Below are 18,982 nucleotides of genomic sequence, written 5' to 3'. Positions count from 1 at the left end.
GCGCTTTAGAAACGTCTTGGCAAACAGCGGCTTCTACTGCTGTATATGGCACTTAACAAAGCACTATGACAAGTGGTGCAACACTGAACCGTGCGCTGAAAAGTTGAGAATATAAAAAGGTTTATGTGCTTCTAAAATCGCTACGCACAGCGCAAGAGAAGAGCACACGGCACGTCACGGCAGGCATGCCATGGCGATGGGTTTCCAGTGTGTCTCGGACGTGATCGCCTCCTAAGACTGTGACTATAAATGACTGAGATGTAGGCCTGCCTTCCGCCACAGTGTATGCTGGGATTGGCTGAAGCCCCTGTTGACTCTGACCGGACAATGAATGAATGAACATTACATTTTTTATAATAATGCATTTATTTTTCTATTTATTAAGTATCTTTCTCTGCCCCCCTTCAGACTGTGATCCTCAGCTCTTGCATCATCTGTGCTGGTCTCCTCTGAAGATGTTTACTGAACATGGTATGGAGACTGCCATCGCCTGCTGGGAGTGGCTGCTGGCTGCGCACGCTGGAGTAGAAGTCCCGGTATGTACACAGTAAAATGTAAAGTGTTACTTTAACCCTGACGGTCTACAAATGTGTCCTGATATAAGATCCCACTATGAAATGAGGAAACCTCTGTCTATCTGTCCTTCCGTCTTCTGTCAGTCTGACTCTGTTCTCGTCCATTTTTCTCCTCAGTGGGTAGACCAGTCGATCTGAACTTGCACATGCTCATTGGCATCATATATGCCGGGATTGAGGAAGCTGATTCTTCACTTTTTCCAAATTTAAGAAGTGCATTAGCATTTTTGTGAACTCCCACTGAATTAAGACGGGTGTGGGTGGAAATTACCTTCATCTGTTGCAAATGTCTCCCCATGTTTGTATTATCACTGCCAACCCTATGTCTGGGGAGGGTGAAGACAACCACATATCCCCTCCGATACACATGGATTCGCCATGTGTCATGTGTAGGGAGTATTCATTGGCTAGATTGGGAGCAAAAATGGGTACAAATAATTGGCTACATTAATAATAAATAAATAAAAAGAACAGTGAATACTGTAGGAGTTTTTTTTTTGTTTTTCTTTCTTTACAAACCACCAATATAACACACAGGTAGCACCTTAACGATTCACTCCTGCTCTTTTGTCTTCCTCTCTCCCAGTTCATGCGTGAGATGGCCGGGGCTTGGCAGAATGCAGTGGAGCAGAAGCTGGGTTTGTTCTCGGAGGCCAAGGTAGAGGCAGACCCCCTGGCCGCCTCCGAGGAGAGCCAGCCCGTGCCCTGCCCACCTGACGTCACACCTCACTTCCTCTGGATAGAGGTCTGTCACGCCCGCCATTCTTCACTTCATGTTCTATGTATAGTACACCTCCCTTCTGTCTTGTCCCAACTAATGCTGGCTAAAATATTGAATTCTACAATAATATAATATGATAAACATTCCATAATGACGTATCAAAAATGTTCTTACTTTCATCGGCACAAATTGGATAATATCAGCTTGACGATATCAAGACCACATTATGTCATATTAACGTTTGGTCCATAAGTGTTGTGATAATATCTTAAAGTCTATTTTGCCAAGCTCAGTACACTTTACAGAATGGTGAACATATATTTTCTCTATCAAGAGACGACCATTCATATTCCAACCCTCTACTTTTCCTGTCGGAACACTCATAGTAATTTATATGTCAGTCTTATTAGTTATAAGTTATTACAAGAGGCTACTGTTGCTAGGCATTATGGTCTATAATCCACTGAATACACTTAAAGCATTTTGGCCTCGGTACCGTGTGCATAAATTACCTAATTACTACTACTAGCTAGTTATTAGGTAGTTACTAGTTACTACTACTAAGTAATATTACTAATTCTGCTGAGAAGGTGATGGTAGCAAAAGAACATCTCTCTCTTTTTTATCTCCATTGTGCCCACCCTCCGTGCCCGCCCACATCGCCCCTGCAGTTCCTGGTGCAGAGATTCGAGATAGCCAAGTACTGCAGCGCTGACCAGGTGGAGATATTCACCGCCATCCTCCAGAGGTCACTGTCGCACAACGTTGGAGGAGCCAAGAGCAGTCTCAACAGACATGTTGCTGCCATAGGGCCCAGATACAGGTATAGTGTCAGGCATAGACATATAAAGGTAGACGCCTCCTTCGGCTCTGAGGCGTTGGTATCACGGGGGCCATTTTAGCGTAGGAAAGCTTCCCTGAAGCTTCCGTGTGTGTCACAGAAGGAGGCGTTCGGTAGGCCAATCAGAGGCAAGTGGGGGCGGGACAACTAGATTCTGACAAATCTTAGAAAAGACTCACTGTGATTGGCCAGTAGTCATTTTGGGGGGTCCCCAGATGAAAGTAATATTACTAAAGTGACAATTAAAGGACTTTTAAGGCTTTTTAATACCTAAAAAAAAAAGTCTTAACTATACTATTAAAACTGGTCAAACATTGTCAAATAATATAAGAAAGTAATTTTGAAAATAGCTTGGCGTTGTGAGCTTGTAGATAAGCTATTTTCACAATATTTATCTGTGGAACCGAGTCAAAGTAAATGTAATGCCTCAACTTATATACCGGTATGATTGTTTTGGGTGGGTCCTCGGTTAGAATATGATTATTTTGGGGGGTTCGCAGCCTGAAAAGGTTGAAAACCATATACCGTGAGTGTACCATGAGACCCAAAGCCGCACTGTAGATGCTGATGTGTGCCGTCGTAGAGTTCAAATGTCATGGAAGTTGTCGGGCTCGTCACAGGAATGATTTCTATTTCCGCCAGACTGCTGACCCTGGGCATGATGGTGCTGCACGCCGATGTTGTGACAAGTGCGACCATCCGCAATGTGCTGAGGGAGAAGATTTACTCCACAGCCTTTGACTACTTCAGGTAGGAATAATGGGTGTGTGTCATCTTAAGGCCAGTCCACACCAATGCAACTCCTTGCAACATGCAACTACTTGTAACCATTATCCCCAATGGCAGTTGCAAGGAGTTGCATTGGTGTGACTGGCCTTTAAATTGTTTTGGTCAAGGAGCTGCGACTAGTTGCATTGGTGCGGTCTGGCCTTTATGAAGACCAATGAAGTCTAGTGCTGCAACTATCGATTATCTTCTCTTTTTTTTTTGATTAGTTGAATTACAGAGAAGTGATTTTTTGGTATACGTTTATCAATGAATCAGCATAAAGAATTTCTAATGGATTTTCTATAATCGACTATATTGATTTATCTGAATAACCTATTTCATAATTTGTCGTACAACAGTGTTGTGCAAAAATAGCGGTGTGTTGTGAGCTTGAAGATCTGCTATTCTTGGTATTTTTGAAAATCATTTTTTTTAAAATGTATTGCATTCCTAATGTAGTCTCTCCTCCCTTCTGATTTAATAAAAATGAGGTCTGATAGTCCTTCATCACCATTTTTCTTTGTCTATAGCATTGCTCCTAAGTTTCCCACACAGACAGAGAAGAGGTTGAGAGAAGACATCAGCATAATGATCAAGTTCTACGCCAGCCTGCTGTCAGACAAGAAGTATCTGGCTGCCACCCAGCTGGTACCACCAGGTACAATGCTGAAGAGCCATAACACGCCCAACCCATTCCACAAGTGTATTCTGAGATTAGGAATTTACAGTATATATGCTGTCGGTTGGTCTGTCTGTGTGTCCGGAGCACAACTCACTGCACATCTTTTATTAGCAGTCATGTTTTTTGGGGGCTTTTCTGCCTTTAATGATAGTACACAGTGAAGTTAGACAGGAAACAGGGAGAGAGACAGAGAGAGACACGATTTGTCTTTGGAAAACTAAAGAAAATCTGGCTTTTTGTAGCATAGTCTTAAAATAATATGTGTAGGTATTGATGATCAGTTGTAAGGTAGGGCTGGGCTCTGAAACATGATAGGACCACTTGGAAAGCGGTTCCAATGTTTGGCCCATAATCTTTAGGTCAAATATTGCCTAACAATATTGTAAGGTGCAAACAAGAACAGCTTCTAGGCCAGTTACAAGTAGTGGGACATATTAAGAATCACTGATACCCAAAGTAAAACCTCAAACATACAGATTGAAATGCAGTGTAGAGTGGATATGAGTGTATTGCTGGTTCTCATTCAAGCTATCAAATCAGGGACTAATCTAAACCTGGGATACCAAATGCAATTGATTGAGTGGAATTAGAAGCAGTAAGTAGCCTGCGTCCGAGCCTGAACCCTGGGACAGGAGATGGGAACTACCGACTGAAGGTTAATACTGTAGTTCACAAATCCAGTGCTGGAGATAGAGAATAGAGTACTGACTGAGTGGCTTTCATTCAAGCAATCTAATATTGCACAAAATTATGTCTTATTCATAACCAAGTTTATACAAGTATCGAGTAGAATAGAAAGATAGGAATTATCTGGGCCCCAGGACTGAAGTCCAGAACCACTGCAAGGAATTATATTTTTTGTCGGCTACACGGTATGCGTTGTCCACATCTTGGAATGCACTTCAGTTGTGCAGGATTGGTTTTAGTCAGCTTATACTCCTACCAATGATTCTCCATATACAGATGGAACCAATACATGATATAATAAGCATTGTCAGGATACAGCTTTCACCATTCCATCATTTCTTCTGACCATGCTCTTTTTAATCTTTTTGTAATCTTTCCAAGCCTACATGGCATGAAAGCCTTTTTAACAACTGACCCCAGATTTTGTTTTGAAAGCTTGTACAATCCTACCCTAACCTTTTATATTAAAATTGCCCTGTGGGTGTTTGGTGGACGTCACTAACGTTACATGCCCATATATGGAGAGTATTCTGGTGCATAGTAGAGGTGTCGCTATATGCCTAATCTTCGATTCGACTTTCGATGTTAAGCTCACGATTTGATATTCGATTTCTATTTAATTATTAGGCTATTGACTTTGAATAAATAACAAATGAGAATCTAGAATAATAAAATGTTTAACATAATATTAATAATATAAACTTTGGGTTTTATCAACTGTCATTGACATTTTCAGATTCTTCTTTAAGAAGATTAGTTAACATTCTTTGAAATGTTAAGATTTTACCGTATATGACATCATGGATATGGGCATCGCAGGGCAGGCCAGACGGATACAGAGATCGCCATATATGGGCATAGAAGCCACACAGACATAAGTTTCTAAGTGGATTGACATATTTATTCTTTGTGGAACTCTGCATTGACAGCACGGATTAGACAGTGGGGTGTAACGTCTCCTCTTTCCATTCATGGGAGAAAGTGGTTAACATAGTGATAGACTGGTGTTGGAATATTTGGACGAACAGGATTTTTCCTCTTCTCCAGACAATCAGGACATGTCGGTCAACAGCCTGTCTGTGATGACGGTGGCAGACAGCCGCAGCAATCTGGACGTGGCCGTGGGTCAGAGGCAGCAGGTGGCTCAGGGATGGATCAATACTTACCCTCTGTCCTCTGGCATGTCCACCATATCCAAGAAATCAGGTCTCACACACACACACGCACGCACGCACACACACACACACACACACACACACACACACACACACACACACACACACACACACACACACACACACACACACACACACACACACACACACACACACACACACAGAGCTGTGACATGATCCTCAGTGTTCATTTATCCATTTGTAACTCTGAAAGATCTGCAAGCTCACAATGCATTGTGAGCTTGTAGATCTGCTATTTTCAAAGGATGTTTAAAATTAGAATTTTTGAAATTGGACATTCTGCACAATGAATACTTTTACTTTTGGTACTTTAAATATATTTTGATGCCAATACTTTTGTACTTTTACTCAAGTACATTTTGATTACCGGACCTTTACCTGTAACAGTATTTCTAAATTGCAAGTAGAAAGTAAGAAATGTGAGTACTTTTTCCACCTCTGCATGAAGTTTGCATCTGTTTGATACATTTCCGTGCTCTTTCAGGAATGTCTAAGAAAAGCAACAGAGGCTCTCAGCTGCACAAGTACTACACCAAACGTAGAACTCTACTACTGGCACTGCTCGTAAGAACCATCATCTATTCTCACTTATGTTTGCAAATCTATACTCTTTTCATATTGACTGACATACCCATACCCACTATCGACAGGGCTTTAAGGAAGTTTCCTTCAGATTTTTGCGACCCCATGGTCTTTCCTCTAGGCCAGATATATCAAAATGGTCGTATTGCCATGAAAGTTGCTTAGTGCATTTATGCTCCATGGAGAATGAGGTTTTAGGTGACTCCATGGCCTTTCCTATAGTGCCTCTCTAAATAAAAGATGGTACTTTATATTGTTTGAAAAGTTGTTACTCCTTTAGTAAATGCTAAATATATCCCCTGCCCTCCAAATCTGGCATGAATACTAATCTTGAGTTGAACTTGTTTGTATTTTTAACCCCTCTAGTGAGAGCGTGATGCTCTACAGATTGTTGGCCCTTTATTGTGTTGCCCATCTACAATGCCCCAATAATTATTTATTGATAAGATACCAAGGGTCCAAATGGACCCTTTACAGGTCTGTAACTCTGAGAGTGTGTACACTCTCAAGAGTTAAATAAACACTCAGAATTTTACTGTGTAGATTAAGTGTTCGATTCGTATGCTGTCAGAGTTACTGACCCGCCAGGACCCTAGTGGGCCCCAGACCAGACGTTGAGAAACAATGCTGTATTCTATGTCCCTCCTCAGGCCAGTGAGATTGAGCGCCTGACGACGTGGTACAACCCCCTGTCCACCCAGGAGCTGGCCATCTCCACGGAGCAGTCTGTGGAGACCAGCATCGCAAACTGGAGGTCCAGATACATCAGCCTGACCGAGAAACAATGGAAGGACAACGTGAACCTGGCCTGGAGCATAGCGCCCTATCTAGCCCTGCAGCTCCCTGCCAGGTAAACAGACAAAATGGAGTCAATTAATGGAAAATGTTCTACATTGTACCTTACCATGTACCATCAACCACTTAAATCCTGTCTGCTCCTTTTTTCCCCTCTACACCAAATCTCTTTGCCAAAAAATTGCCAATCCACAAGCTCATCTACAAGGTTGTAGATTTGCTGTGCTCGCCAAATGTGCGCCTCAGAGTAGAGAAGCTATGGTTCATGTGTGTAATCCAACTCTAAATATTTTAACGAGGAGATGACCCAGAAATTGTAGATTTATGACAGTATATAAACCTGAGCTACAGTAGTAATTGTGAACAGGAAAGGGACATTTTTAGCCCGTGCACCTGTTTTTCTTTTGGGGCAGTGTTTCTAAAATAGGGTTACATGGAGGTGCTATGTGAGAGAAAGTGGAAAATGTAAAACTTTATTTTATTGTTACTGATGAATGATAAAACATTGACAATCTTTGTGTGAACCTCCTGATCTCTAAAGTGTTAAACCAAATTAAATCAAAAAGTAGCACAAATGTTGTTTAATAGAAAGCAACACTAAGTGGGTTATCATTCATTCATAGCATCATATGTTAGCTATGGTTTTATCTTGCAGTTTTAGAAGCAAAATTTAGTCTGTTAAAGGGAGTATGAAGCCAAACAAGTATGGAAACCACTGTTTTAGGGCATCTCTAGATTTCCGGATGCGCTCTTACCCTTGACCCTTGTTTAATTCTGCAGCTTTACTCACAGCCTGTCAGTCAGTGTACCTAAGTCAGTCAGCTCAGTCAGCTCTATGCATATAGTCAGTTCATCTGTCTGTCTGTCTCTGTCAATCAGTCTGTTAGTGGGCCAGTCTGTCAGTCAGTGGCTTGGCTTATGCACACCCAAGTGAGGTTTTGATTTGTCATTTCAGGTTCAAGAACACAGAAGCCATTGTGACAGAGGTGACCCGCCTGGTGCGTATGGACCCAGCTGCCGTATGTGACGTCCCAGAGGCTGTCAAGGTGAGATCTTTCACCTGTCACAAGCTGTCCCCAATCCCACTCCCATTCCTATTAAGTGGCAACATCCTAAAGTCCTGTGTAAAAGGGTGTCTCATCCTGTTCACAGTTCTGTTTGGCCTCATTTAGTACACAGTAAAATCTTCTGTGTTCATTTATGCATTTGTAACTCTCAGAGTTATTTTTTTTTAAATATTGGAGTTTGTGCCACATTCAAAAATCAATTCATAAACTTGTTGCCTGAGATTTATACGTATCTCAAGATGCCTGCCTGGACCATCTGCAGATGCCTGGCCCTCCCACGCTCCCATTTTCAGTTCTCCCATGAAGGACGATATTGTTGGTCACGCATGTTTAGCCTATTGACTGTATACTTGACATTATGTCGACCATTTTTAAAAGCATACCGTGGTTTGTTTGATTTTCAAGGAATCCACTGGATATCCATTCCTTTCAGTTACTAGTCCATAACATAAGCATGTCCTCCCACTGTCTGTCTGGGCTATGGGACCGCTACAGATCCCATGAACCCACATTGCCGTCCATCTGGGCTATAGGGCCACAACCACGGTGACCGTGAAATTTGGGTTCCTCACTGCATGCATATGCCTGTGGACATTGGTTGAGTACAGATGGATGGAAATGGATGAGGACAGATGGACGGACTGACAGAGTTCTCTTTGTTTTATAATAGGATTATGGAAATCAACTTGGAGAGACATTTAGAATCTCACTAGAGTGTGGTTATATAAGTTCTGAAAAAATGGAAAGTTGAGCTCACAAACTATACATATGAACAATATCTAACTAATGAAATAATGAAAATGTACTTACTAAATTCCTAGAACTGAAGGAAATTATAAAAATACATTTTGTCTAGACATTTTTACACAATGTACAACCAATTTTATTGAATAGGACAGATGAGGTATACTATGATTTAATCAAGGGCAGTCTGATTGCTTTACATTTTAGAATCACAATCACATGTGCGCTCTTATCCTGCCTATGACTACATTTTTAAGGGCCTACTTTGCAAACATTAAAGAGAGACTAAAGTTTTTTTCTGTCACTTATCATAATTAAGGAAAAATATATATGTTTTTAAATCGCAATACTTATTAATCTCCTGGGAGATGATGATGTTGTTGTTTGGATGATCTGTCTCCCTCCAGCTTTCTCCAGTCTGTGTGATTTAGTTCTGCCTGGCTGGAGTCTTAATGAGCCTCTTATCTGTCTACTCTAGCAAGGAAAGAGCAGGGGCGTGCCGCTGCCAACCCCTCGTCCTCGGAGGACACCATGATATCTACTTGATGATCCTCTCTGACATCTCACTGTTGTTTGTTGTTCCCCATCACTTTAGTTACGAATAAGTACAGCTCCCTCTAGGGGACTTGTTAGCACATGACGTTGTGTCAATGAATCGCGTATCACTCCAAAATTCAGAGCGTTAATTTATCCCAATGAAAGATTCTGTTTCTCTGTCATATACATCAGGGGTTTTCAACCGGTGGTCTGCGGACCACTGGTGGTCCGCGGAGGTGTTGCAGGTGGTCCCTGGCCATGCATTAAAAAATAACTTTTTTTTTTTACTTTTAATAACTTACAGGAGTTCTTACTGTATGGTGTGTGTGTGTGTGATATGAAATGTGAGCTTACCATAATCACTGTATTTTATTAGATATTGATATTATAGCTATTTTCTCCAGCTCCCTGTGGTGCATGAACCCCCCACCACTATTGTGTGGGGTGGGTCTATGATGGACCCACCACGCACAATAGTGGTGGTCCCCAGGTTGCTCTTAGTCAGGATGGTGGTCCCTGGGTCAAAATCAGTTGAAACCCCCTGATATACATGGATCCTAGCCAAGGCCTGATTCTGATGTATGAATTGAGTCCTCTCACTCTCACTCACTTTTTCTATATGTTCTTCCTGTGTATTCTCAGTTCTTAGTGACATGGCACACCATTGACGCTGACTCGCCAGAGCTGAGTCACATCCTGTGCTGGGCCCCGGCCGACCCCCCCACCGGACTCTCCTACTTCTCCTCCATGTACCCCCCCCACCCCCTGACCGCCCAGTATGGGGTCAAAGTTCTCCGCTCCTTCCCTCCGGTACGCAACATACACTTAAGCCCGATTTACACTCGTCGCATGATGGCATCACGTTCTGAAACTAGTGATCTATAAGCTCACAACGCGTGTCGCGATGTTGTGATAGCTGATGTAGATCGACTATTTTTGATGCATGACGCATCGTACAATGGCCTATAAATTAAGCATTATCCTGAAATTTGTCTCTTTGATGCTACGCCCATTCCTGCTTGTCTGAAGTGCAGTAACTCCTTTTCAACACACAATTACCTTTTATTGATATAAATAATATGTAAGTAATATAGCCTGCACAAATGTAACACATAAGTAAAAGTGTCATGTGTCTACATGTTTTTATCTTACCTTCTCCCCAGTCACACTTTTGTCTGCCTTTCTTTCTAGGATGCCATTTTGTTTTACATCCCTCAGATTGTCCAAGCACTTCGATATGACAAGGTAAAGTTATTATAATGTGTTAAAAAGACCATAATCCCCCAGATTCCCCCCTCTACCTCGCTCTTTCTCTGTTTGTGTGTGGGCATGTAAGAAGGTGATTTTGTCACAGTGACGTTTTTGCCAAAATGGGTTTTGTCCAGTTTGTTAAGCCAGTGTGTGTGTGTGTGTGTGTGTGTGTGTGTGTTGCCTTAAAGCTGCAATCTTTCATGTCCTACCCGAGATTTGAACCCTGGTCCCCCATGCAAGTGCTGACATTTTTACCACTGAGCTAATAGAGCACAAATGCTTGCTCAGGAGAAAAATAGAATTTTGACCGAACCAGTTGTCAACCCCTATCACAGGAACAAAAATTAGAAGAGCAGGGAGACCAAATACAACCACCCCAGTTGTGTTAGTTATATTGTATTAACAGACTCTAGCATACAGATTGGTCAAAATAAAAATTTATTTGTGTCATTTTAGATTTTTGTGTCAAAAATAGCAGATATACAAGCTTGTACATCTGCTGTTTTTGAACATTTCAGAAAAATCTTGAAAGTGTAAGAACTACTGATTTTAGAAGGTATTTGTAGAATCGGCCTCAGGTCTTAATGGGTTCAAGTTGAAATGTGTGCCTGTGTTTGTGGCCTGCTGTTAGATGGGTTATGTGAGGGAGTACATCCTGTGGGCGGCTCAGACGTCCCAGCTGCTGGCTCACCAGTTCATCTGGAACATGAAGACCAACATCTACCTGGACGAGGAAGCACATCACAAAGACCGTGAGATGCCTTCGGCCTGATTCATACTTAATTAGGCGTGGGTCTCGTGCACTGAAAATAGCCGATCTACAAGCTCACAACATGTTGCGGCGCAACACATTCTGAGCTTGTAGATCGACCATTTACAGAGCGCGACACCTGCGCGCAACTTAGTATAACTTGGGCTTTCCTCTCTGTCACTATATACAGTAGCATTCTGTATATACTGTATGTCTTTGTGTGTGTGTTCTTGTGCGGTTTGTTCATCTGTGCTTTGGTCCTGTGCAGCGGACATAGGGGAGCTGTTGGAGGAAATGGTGGTGGAGATCACTGGTGCTCTGTCCGGCCCAAACAAGGACTTCTACCAGAGAGAGTTTGACTTCTTCAACAAGATCACCAACGTGTCCGCCATCATCAAGTACTTTCACCCTTTTCTCTTTCTCTGTCAAATTCTTGTCTGTCTTTGTTCCTTTGCACCTTCACACCTCTTCCTCGATTCTTTCCTCTCTCTCATCTTTCTTCAGTTACCGTACAGGAAGCTATACAGTCACAAGTGGCTGAAAACGTAGTAGCATAACATTAAAACTTTCCTCTTTAACTTCATGAATAACATTAGGTCCCTTGAGGTAGTTTCAAGGTGTTTATGTGGTGTAAGCTAACTCCTTTTCATCAGTGAGCTGCTCCCCAAATCCCTTTGCTGTTCATTTGCTTTGCCCTTGGGTTGCTGCAGTGTCTTTGTGATTATCCAGTGGTCTGGAAGGTATTTACATGCTGGGATGTTGATCCCACACCATCCCTGAGTAGCTGTCCGTCTGAGAAGTCTGTATATCTGTATGTGTGATTAGTAGCATACTGACAGCATCAATTAGTGCAGCGTCATACTGGGAGCCATTCATCCCCTCACTACAGGTTGATGAAAATTCCCTTCTTACCTCAATAGGGTGTTAATTGGACACAAATTGCCGCTGTCCAGGGGACGAGTGGCTCTAAATGAACCTTGCGTCCCCTGCGTCTCCTCCTCTTATTGCTCAGTAACCCCAGTGACTGCCCTCTGTGAATAACAACAGAGCCCTTCCGCTTGTGGTCACAGAAGCCATTAGCTGATGGGATGCCCATGTAGCATTGCATTCTTCGTAAACCGACCCTCTTAAGACGTAGAAGTGCAGAAAAACATGCAATGCGCTTTGTGTTTTTGTTTGTCATCCTCAGGCCTTTTCCTAAGGGGGAGGAGAGGAAGAGAGCCTGTCTGGAGGCCATGTCCGAGATCAAGGTCCAACCCGGCTGTTACCTCCCCAGTAATCCGGAGGCCATAGTCCTGGACATAGACTACAAGTCTGGCACGCCCATGCAGAGGTAGACCTGTGCAGATCCCATCTTCTGGCTTAGACGGGAGGCAAATAGTGTTGTCCTCACTTAGTCCGTTAAAACTTAAGGCCTATTTTATACTTCATCATTCGTACAACAGTGCCTATCTGCAAGCTCACGATGCATTGCGTTGTTGCGAGCTTGTAGATCGGCTATTTTCGCAATGTTAGAAATTGTTTCCATTTGTGCCCCTGTCTAGTGCTGCTAAGGCTCCTTACCTGGCCAAATTCAAAGTGAGGAGGTGTGGCGTCAGCGAACTGGAAAAAGAAGGTACCGTGCCGTCTACGTTGTAGATATTTCAGTTTCTCCTGCAAAACTCGTCTTCGTGGGTGTGCAGCGTGTCATGATGTGATCTCCTTAGGTCTACAGTGTCGCTCAGACTCCCTGGATGAGGCAAAGAGCGAAGAGGAGGCAAAGAGAATCATCTGGCAGGCGGCCATCTTTAAAGTAGGAGACGACTGCAGACAGGTAGGGTGCAATAGTAAATTGAATGTAATAAAAGAATCGCTAGTTGCAGCCCTATAGACAGGTTTCACTTATTCTCTTTCATTGACCATAATCCCAACCCCTAAGTAGAGAGTGAGAACAACAAAATTCAGTGTAAATTATCTTTCACTTCTTAACTCCCCATGTCCTCCTTGTCCCCATGTGTGCCCATGTGTTTTCAGGACCACATTAGAAATGAGTGTTTTATTACACTTTATGTGTACATCCTGGGTTGAAGTTATATTGTGTTGAAACTTCTTTTACCAAAATAAAATCAATCAATCCACTCTTGTCCACTAGAGACAATAAACACTAGAGTAAACCCCACAGTCAACGAAATAGGAATTTTCCTCTTCCCTGGTTCTGTGCTTTGTTTTTCCAGGACATGCTGGCTCTGCAGATCATTGGACTGTTCAAGAACATCTTCCAGTTGGTGGGTCTGGACCTCTACGTGTTCCCCTACAGAGTGGTGGCCACTGCACCAGGGGTGAGTCCATACAAGAATATCTGGTACCATATCTGGCCAGCTCAAACCAGCTCAGTGGCCTTGTGGTTAGCGTGTCCGCTCTGAGCTTGGTAGGTTGTTGATTCAATCCCCGGCCGAGTCATGATATGTTCATATCAAAGACTATAAAACATGGTACCCATGCCCATGGTTGGACTGGGGCAAAGTCCCTGCCAGTGTTTCTGCTAGGGCGATAAGGTTCTATTTTACCAGTCAAATGTTACATTTACCGACCATAATGTAATATACGTCATGTGTGTGTTAGCATAGCATAGCATATACGTGCGACGGTGCGTGTGCAGGAGCCAACCTATCACCTTGTTACTGTAGCGCAGCGCTTCTTCCCACCACTTTATCGTAGATGCACTACGCTGTTCCTGTGTTTATCCATAGTTTCCTAAAGTATTATTTATACTTCCATCATGTAGGGGTGTGCGTGGGCTTGTAGATCAGCTATTTTGCCCAAATGTTCACCTATTTCTGCCAAATTTTCGCCTATTATGACATGCCCAGAATAGGGACGCCAGGGTTCACGTGGTTAATCCTTCCCCTTGTTCCAACGTCCTCTCGTCTTTCCCATCTTTGGCCACAGTGTGGCGTGATTGAATGCATCCCCGACTGCAAGTCTCGTGACCAGCTGGGCCGGCAGACAGACTTTGGCATGTACGACTACTTTAGGAACCAGTATGGTGATGAGTCCACACTTGCGTTCCAGAAGGTAAGTGTCGTACGATGCTTTCAATCAACAATGTGAGCCTTACAGGTCTGTAACTAGAGTTAAATTAACACTGATTTTACAGTGTAGATAGGGATCCCAGAGATTTAAAAATAAGTATCAAATGGGGGTCCGTTGCCTAATGCATATCAAACTGAGTGTTCTTGAAATTAAAAAGCTTGAACTGCACTACGCCACCTGCTGGTGTGTTTGGACACCATATTCATATGAACTTACTCATCAACCAGTGACACACTTATTTTTCTTAGCTATGATCTTGAGGTTTAATGGTTCGATCCTTCACCCCATCATCCATATCCCCCCCTCTGTCTCTCTCTCTCTCTCTCTCTCTCTCTCTCTCTGTCTTGTCATGCAGGCGCGGTACAACTTCATCCGCAGTATGGCCGCCTACAGTCTGCTGCTCTTCCTGTTGCAGATCAAAGACAGACACAACGGAAACATCATGCTGGATAGCCAGGGCCACCTCATTCACATTGGTGTGTAATGGACCCCCCACCTTTCCCCCCTCTACACCAAATCTCTTCCCTGGCAATAGCCGATCTGAAAGCTCATAACACGTCACAACACGTTGTGAGCTTATAGATCTGTTACTTTTGCACAATGTTTGACTATTTATTTACTCAAGTAACACTTTGAATACAGGCCCTTGACTTGTAATAGAGTATTATATTTTAGTTTTTCTACTTTTACATAACAAATTCAGAATACTTCTTCCACCACTGGTCCCTATTAAACCTTGGATTATCTTTTGCGTGTGTGTGTGTGTGTGTGTGTGTGTGTGTGTGTGTGTGTGTGTGTGTGTGTGTGTGTGTGTGTGTGTGTGTGTGTGTGTGTGTGTGTGTGTGTGTGTGTGTGTCATCAGATTTCGGTTTCATTTTTGAGAGTTCTCCCGGTGGGAACCTGGGCTGGGAGCCAGATATCAAGCTGACAGATGAGATGGTGATGATCATGGGGGGCAAAATGGAGGCCACGCCCTTCAAATGGTTTATGGAGATGTGTGTGAGGGGATACCTGGCTGTCAGGTGAGTGTGTGTGGGGGGGGGGGGGGAATTAGTGTTCTAAACAGGCCTGAAAATTAAGGCCCTACCCAAACCGGGCCTGAATTGTGCCAGCGCAAGCAATTACCATAATTTTAAGCCAGAGACCGGCCTTTAAATAATAGAGAAAAAAAAAAGAATCGCCAGTAGGCATCACCAGTGGCTCAAATTATAGCAGAGAGTGAGAATAAGAGAACAGGCTGGCAGCTTCACATGTTCAATTGTTCTTTCAAAACATGTGAAGTTGCACACAAAATAGAGTTAAATCCTTGTCGTCACACCACAAGCCTAGCCTACTCTGCAATCTCTCTCTCTCTCTCCCTGACTGTCACGCTGACTGCTGCTGCCTGCAATTTATACTTCGTCAGCGCGCAACACCAGCAATTAAGTATAAATCAGGCAGCCGGGCCAGTGCAGCAACAACTTTTTTCTGCTGCCTGCTTGTAGCCTCCATTGAAAACCCAGTCATCGGCAGCCACTGTCAGCGCAGCACTATGTTGACAGCGCTGCTGTTCATAATAAATACACACACAGACGGAACAGAATTATTATTATAACTTCTTTTTTTTCGTCAGCAGACCGGGCCGATCAAATGGCATACATTTTAGGCCTGAACCCGGCCCATGGTTGGGTTCGGGCAGAATTTGAGAACTATAGTGGGAATCAGTGCCTTTGTCTAACAAACTCATGAATGAATGTAGGACTGAGACAAGTGGCTATCTCTTTCTTTTCTCTCTCTCTTTTATCAGGCCGTATATGGACGCAGTGGTCTCCCTTGTCACCCTGATGCTGGATACTGGTCTTCCCTGCTTCAGAGGACAGACCATCAAGTTGCTCAAGTGAGTTCACAGTGGGATCACACACCCACCCTAATCCATTAATGAGGGGGGGCCTATTGCCCTGGAAGAGGAAATAAACATCCCCATGGGTAGGATGGGAGATGTGAATAGAAAGTTCAATGGATGCTTTTAAACTTTTACACAACATTGTATGTACAGTATGTATTTGACTTGATTCTAACTAGTTAATCGGACTGAACCCCTATTTGTAACTATACCTTTCAGGACAGGAACCCCTTTTGGGGTTCTTGTTGCCATGTATAGTATATAGCAACATTCATTTGTTGTAATTTTGGAATACATATTTGACATTTTTCAGAAAACTTAGGTCAGGATTTAGAAGGCGTTTTTAGAATTGGCCTCAGGTCTAAATGGGTTAAAGTTGCATACAACGTTTATAATCGGCTCTTTGAACTACTTTTTATGCTATTTTGGGCATTTTGAGGTTTAAGAAACTGGTGGCTCAAAAAGTTGATGTGAACCGATGTGGTTCGATTAATGATTATAATGTTGCAAGATATACAAATTTACTGATTGATTGCTTTCCTAACGAGACCCTCACAGGGTCATAGACAGAAACGCATTAGTTTTTGCACACGCAATGCCAGCACTGAAGTATACAACACTTCTACTTTTTGTTGGATGATGACACATTCAACATGTCTGAGCTTCTCTCCCCTACTTTCAGGCAAAGATTCAACCCAAGCGTGAGCGAGAAGGAGGCAGCCGCTTTCATCATCAAAGTCATCCAGAACTGCTTCCTCAGCAACAGGTCAGTGCAACTCACCAGGTGGTCACCTCAAGATGTTATCAACAGTATGAGTTAGGGCTGGGTGATATGACTTCAAAATAATATCACGATTATTTCAAACTTTTGCCTCTATTAGAATTAATGAATGATTATGAAAAGTAAAGAAAAATTGTGAAAAGAGCAGATCTACAAACTCACAACGCATCGTATTACTGTTTTTACACGCCACCATTGTACAATGAAGTGTAATACAGGATTAAGTGGTTGATCAGACTAATCACTTTAGTCAATTATAAAAATCAATTAAAAAAATCTGTGTCGATTCGTTGATACTGAAAATAAGAGAAAAGTACTATGTTATATTATAAGTCTACCATATTCACACAGTGGTCATTTAGGTCTTACATCATACTTTATTATGACATCAGAGTAAAATGGCCCACCATGTGATTATGGTCAATGTTACTTCAACGTTGTTCATTCTTGTTTCACAGGAGCAGAACATATGACATGATCCAGTACTACCAAAACCAGATCCCGTACTAAACTTCTGTGCCTAAGTTGGCGGCTGGATTAGTACTATGTTTGTGCGTGCATGCATGCGTGCGTGCGTGCATAATAAGTATGCACATGGGTGTGTGTTTGCCGTAGCTGGTCAACACTGAAGACTGTCAATGGTTCTTTAGTTGTTTAATGATTGCTGGTTGTTGACAGTCCAGTTGTTTGCTTTAGCTTCTTGTTCTCCAAAAGTCATATTTTTTTCTCCTTTTGGTATTAGTTGTATGTTCCAATATTTAACTTATGTTTAAATTAATATTATTAATATGAATATACTATTGCACTGGCATCTTGACTTCTGTGCACTTGGAGGAAAACCCCCCCCAAAGCGGTTTACGCTCGATTAATTCTGCACGTTCGTTCAAATAATATTTTAACAAAATGTTTGTGCCAATTTTCTTCAAAAGATTTGTAATGTGGGTGAACGTGGGTTCTATCTGTTGGTTTTCTCGATGGGGTTGACGATACCGTAATGTAATGTAAACATTTAATTGGATACTTGAAGTAGCAGATGTACTGTAGATCGGTTTCAGTTATGACCAGTGTGGCCTACTCTGTGATCCCGTACTTGACTGTACTACTGTGCTTCTCTTTTTAATGGACCAATCAGAGTTCTATGATCTGTGGCATGGTACACATTGACTGCTTGTATTTAACAACGAAGGCTTACTGTATAGACATGGGCTACACTGTCTGGTTCCGGGGGGGGGGGGGCTGTTGTGTGTCGACGGGGGCTTGTGTGTCACCAAAGGAGAAGTGATGAACACTAGTTGTGTGTTACTGTATATGGTGAGTTCTATTTAATGTTGCCAAAGGGTGGGTGGGGTTTGGGACGTGTTGGTGTAAAGCTCCTGAATCCAACTTTTATATTAAGGTGTAAGGCACAGGTGAGGTTTGAATGTGGACGTTAAAAGTCGTGAGCTAACATGTGACCCATGTGGCGTTCAGTAATCCAAAATGCAGTATCCCGTGTCTATATGGTTGGCGCCTGCCTTCTTTATTTAATGTTACTGAATGTAAAGATTTTGCCTCTCTTTGTATATTTATATCCATGGCCCATATTTTCTGTCTCCTTTTCTATTGTCTTGCCTTTTGAATGATAATGGCTCAGATATTAAATCAAAATAAAGTTCTATTAAATTAAAACCATGCTGTGGCGTCATTCTCGCTGATGTTTGAATACAAAATCATGTGTTCGGCGTACTGAAGGACGGAGAGCATGCAAACAGAAAAATCTGGTCTAGGGTCTGGACACGTTATTATACTTTGCAGAGCTTGCTGTACTAAGGAACAGTGCAGACTGTGGAAGAAAGAGGCCTTAGATTCTCTGAAAGATGAGCCAGGGTGCATCTTGTGGGTAAAGCCACACAGTAAAATCCTCAGTGTTCCTTTTACTCTTCAGAGTGTAGTGTACCCTAAGTCTAAGGCAGTGGTTCCCCCACCCTGATAAGCACTTGGAATTGTAGGTGTTGAGGCATTTTTGCCTCTTATATTATTTGACAATTTGGCCAATGTTTGACCAGTTTTT

At 42.5% G+C, this 18,982-nt stretch overlaps 1 protein-coding gene across 1 annotated transcript in view; it reads left to right on the top strand.

Annotated features, from left to right (window-relative positions):
* Window positions 1-18,155, top strand: part of pi4kab (phosphatidylinositol 4-kinase, catalytic, alpha b) — a 46,790-nt gene extending 28,635 nt beyond the window's left edge. Inside the window, exons 32-54 of the mRNA XM_084056183.1 lie at window positions 409-536; window positions 1,162-1,320; window positions 1,968-2,119; window positions 2,780-2,887; window positions 3,436-3,563; window positions 5,322-5,480; window positions 5,955-6,034; window positions 6,703-6,902; window positions 7,803-7,893; window positions 9,838-10,005; window positions 10,387-10,440; window positions 11,078-11,198; window positions 11,466-11,595; window positions 12,387-12,530; window positions 12,742-12,812; window positions 12,904-13,010; window positions 13,411-13,515; window positions 14,126-14,251; window positions 14,625-14,745; window positions 15,132-15,291; window positions 16,056-16,145; window positions 16,834-16,917; window positions 17,391-18,155. Coding sequence (XP_083912309.1) covers window positions 409-536; window positions 1,162-1,320; window positions 1,968-2,119; window positions 2,780-2,887; window positions 3,436-3,563; window positions 5,322-5,480; window positions 5,955-6,034; window positions 6,703-6,902; window positions 7,803-7,893; window positions 9,838-10,005; window positions 10,387-10,440; window positions 11,078-11,198; window positions 11,466-11,595; window positions 12,387-12,530; window positions 12,742-12,812; window positions 12,904-13,010; window positions 13,411-13,515; window positions 14,126-14,251; window positions 14,625-14,745; window positions 15,132-15,291; window positions 16,056-16,145; window positions 16,834-16,917; window positions 17,391-17,442 — 2,738 coding nt within the window. The 3' untranslated portion in view covers window positions 17,443-18,155. The remainder of the gene's footprint in view (window positions 1-408; window positions 537-1,161; window positions 1,321-1,967; window positions 2,120-2,779; window positions 2,888-3,435; window positions 3,564-5,321; window positions 5,481-5,954; window positions 6,035-6,702; window positions 6,903-7,802; window positions 7,894-9,837; window positions 10,006-10,386; window positions 10,441-11,077; window positions 11,199-11,465; window positions 11,596-12,386; window positions 12,531-12,741; window positions 12,813-12,903; window positions 13,011-13,410; window positions 13,516-14,125; window positions 14,252-14,624; window positions 14,746-15,131; window positions 15,292-16,055; window positions 16,146-16,833; window positions 16,918-17,390) is intronic.
* Window positions 18,156-18,982: the final 827 nt, after the last annotated feature.

The sequence above is a fragment of the Gymnoscopelus microlampas genome (genome assembly GCF_963454915.1).
Source record: "Gymnoscopelus microlampas genome assembly, chromosome: 4".
Taxonomy (NCBI): domain Eukaryota; kingdom Metazoa; phylum Chordata; class Actinopteri; order Myctophiformes; family Myctophidae; genus Gymnoscopelus; species Gymnoscopelus microlampas.
Note: the sequence above shows the minus strand (reverse complement) of the source record. Positions and strands in the feature narration are given on the sequence as shown.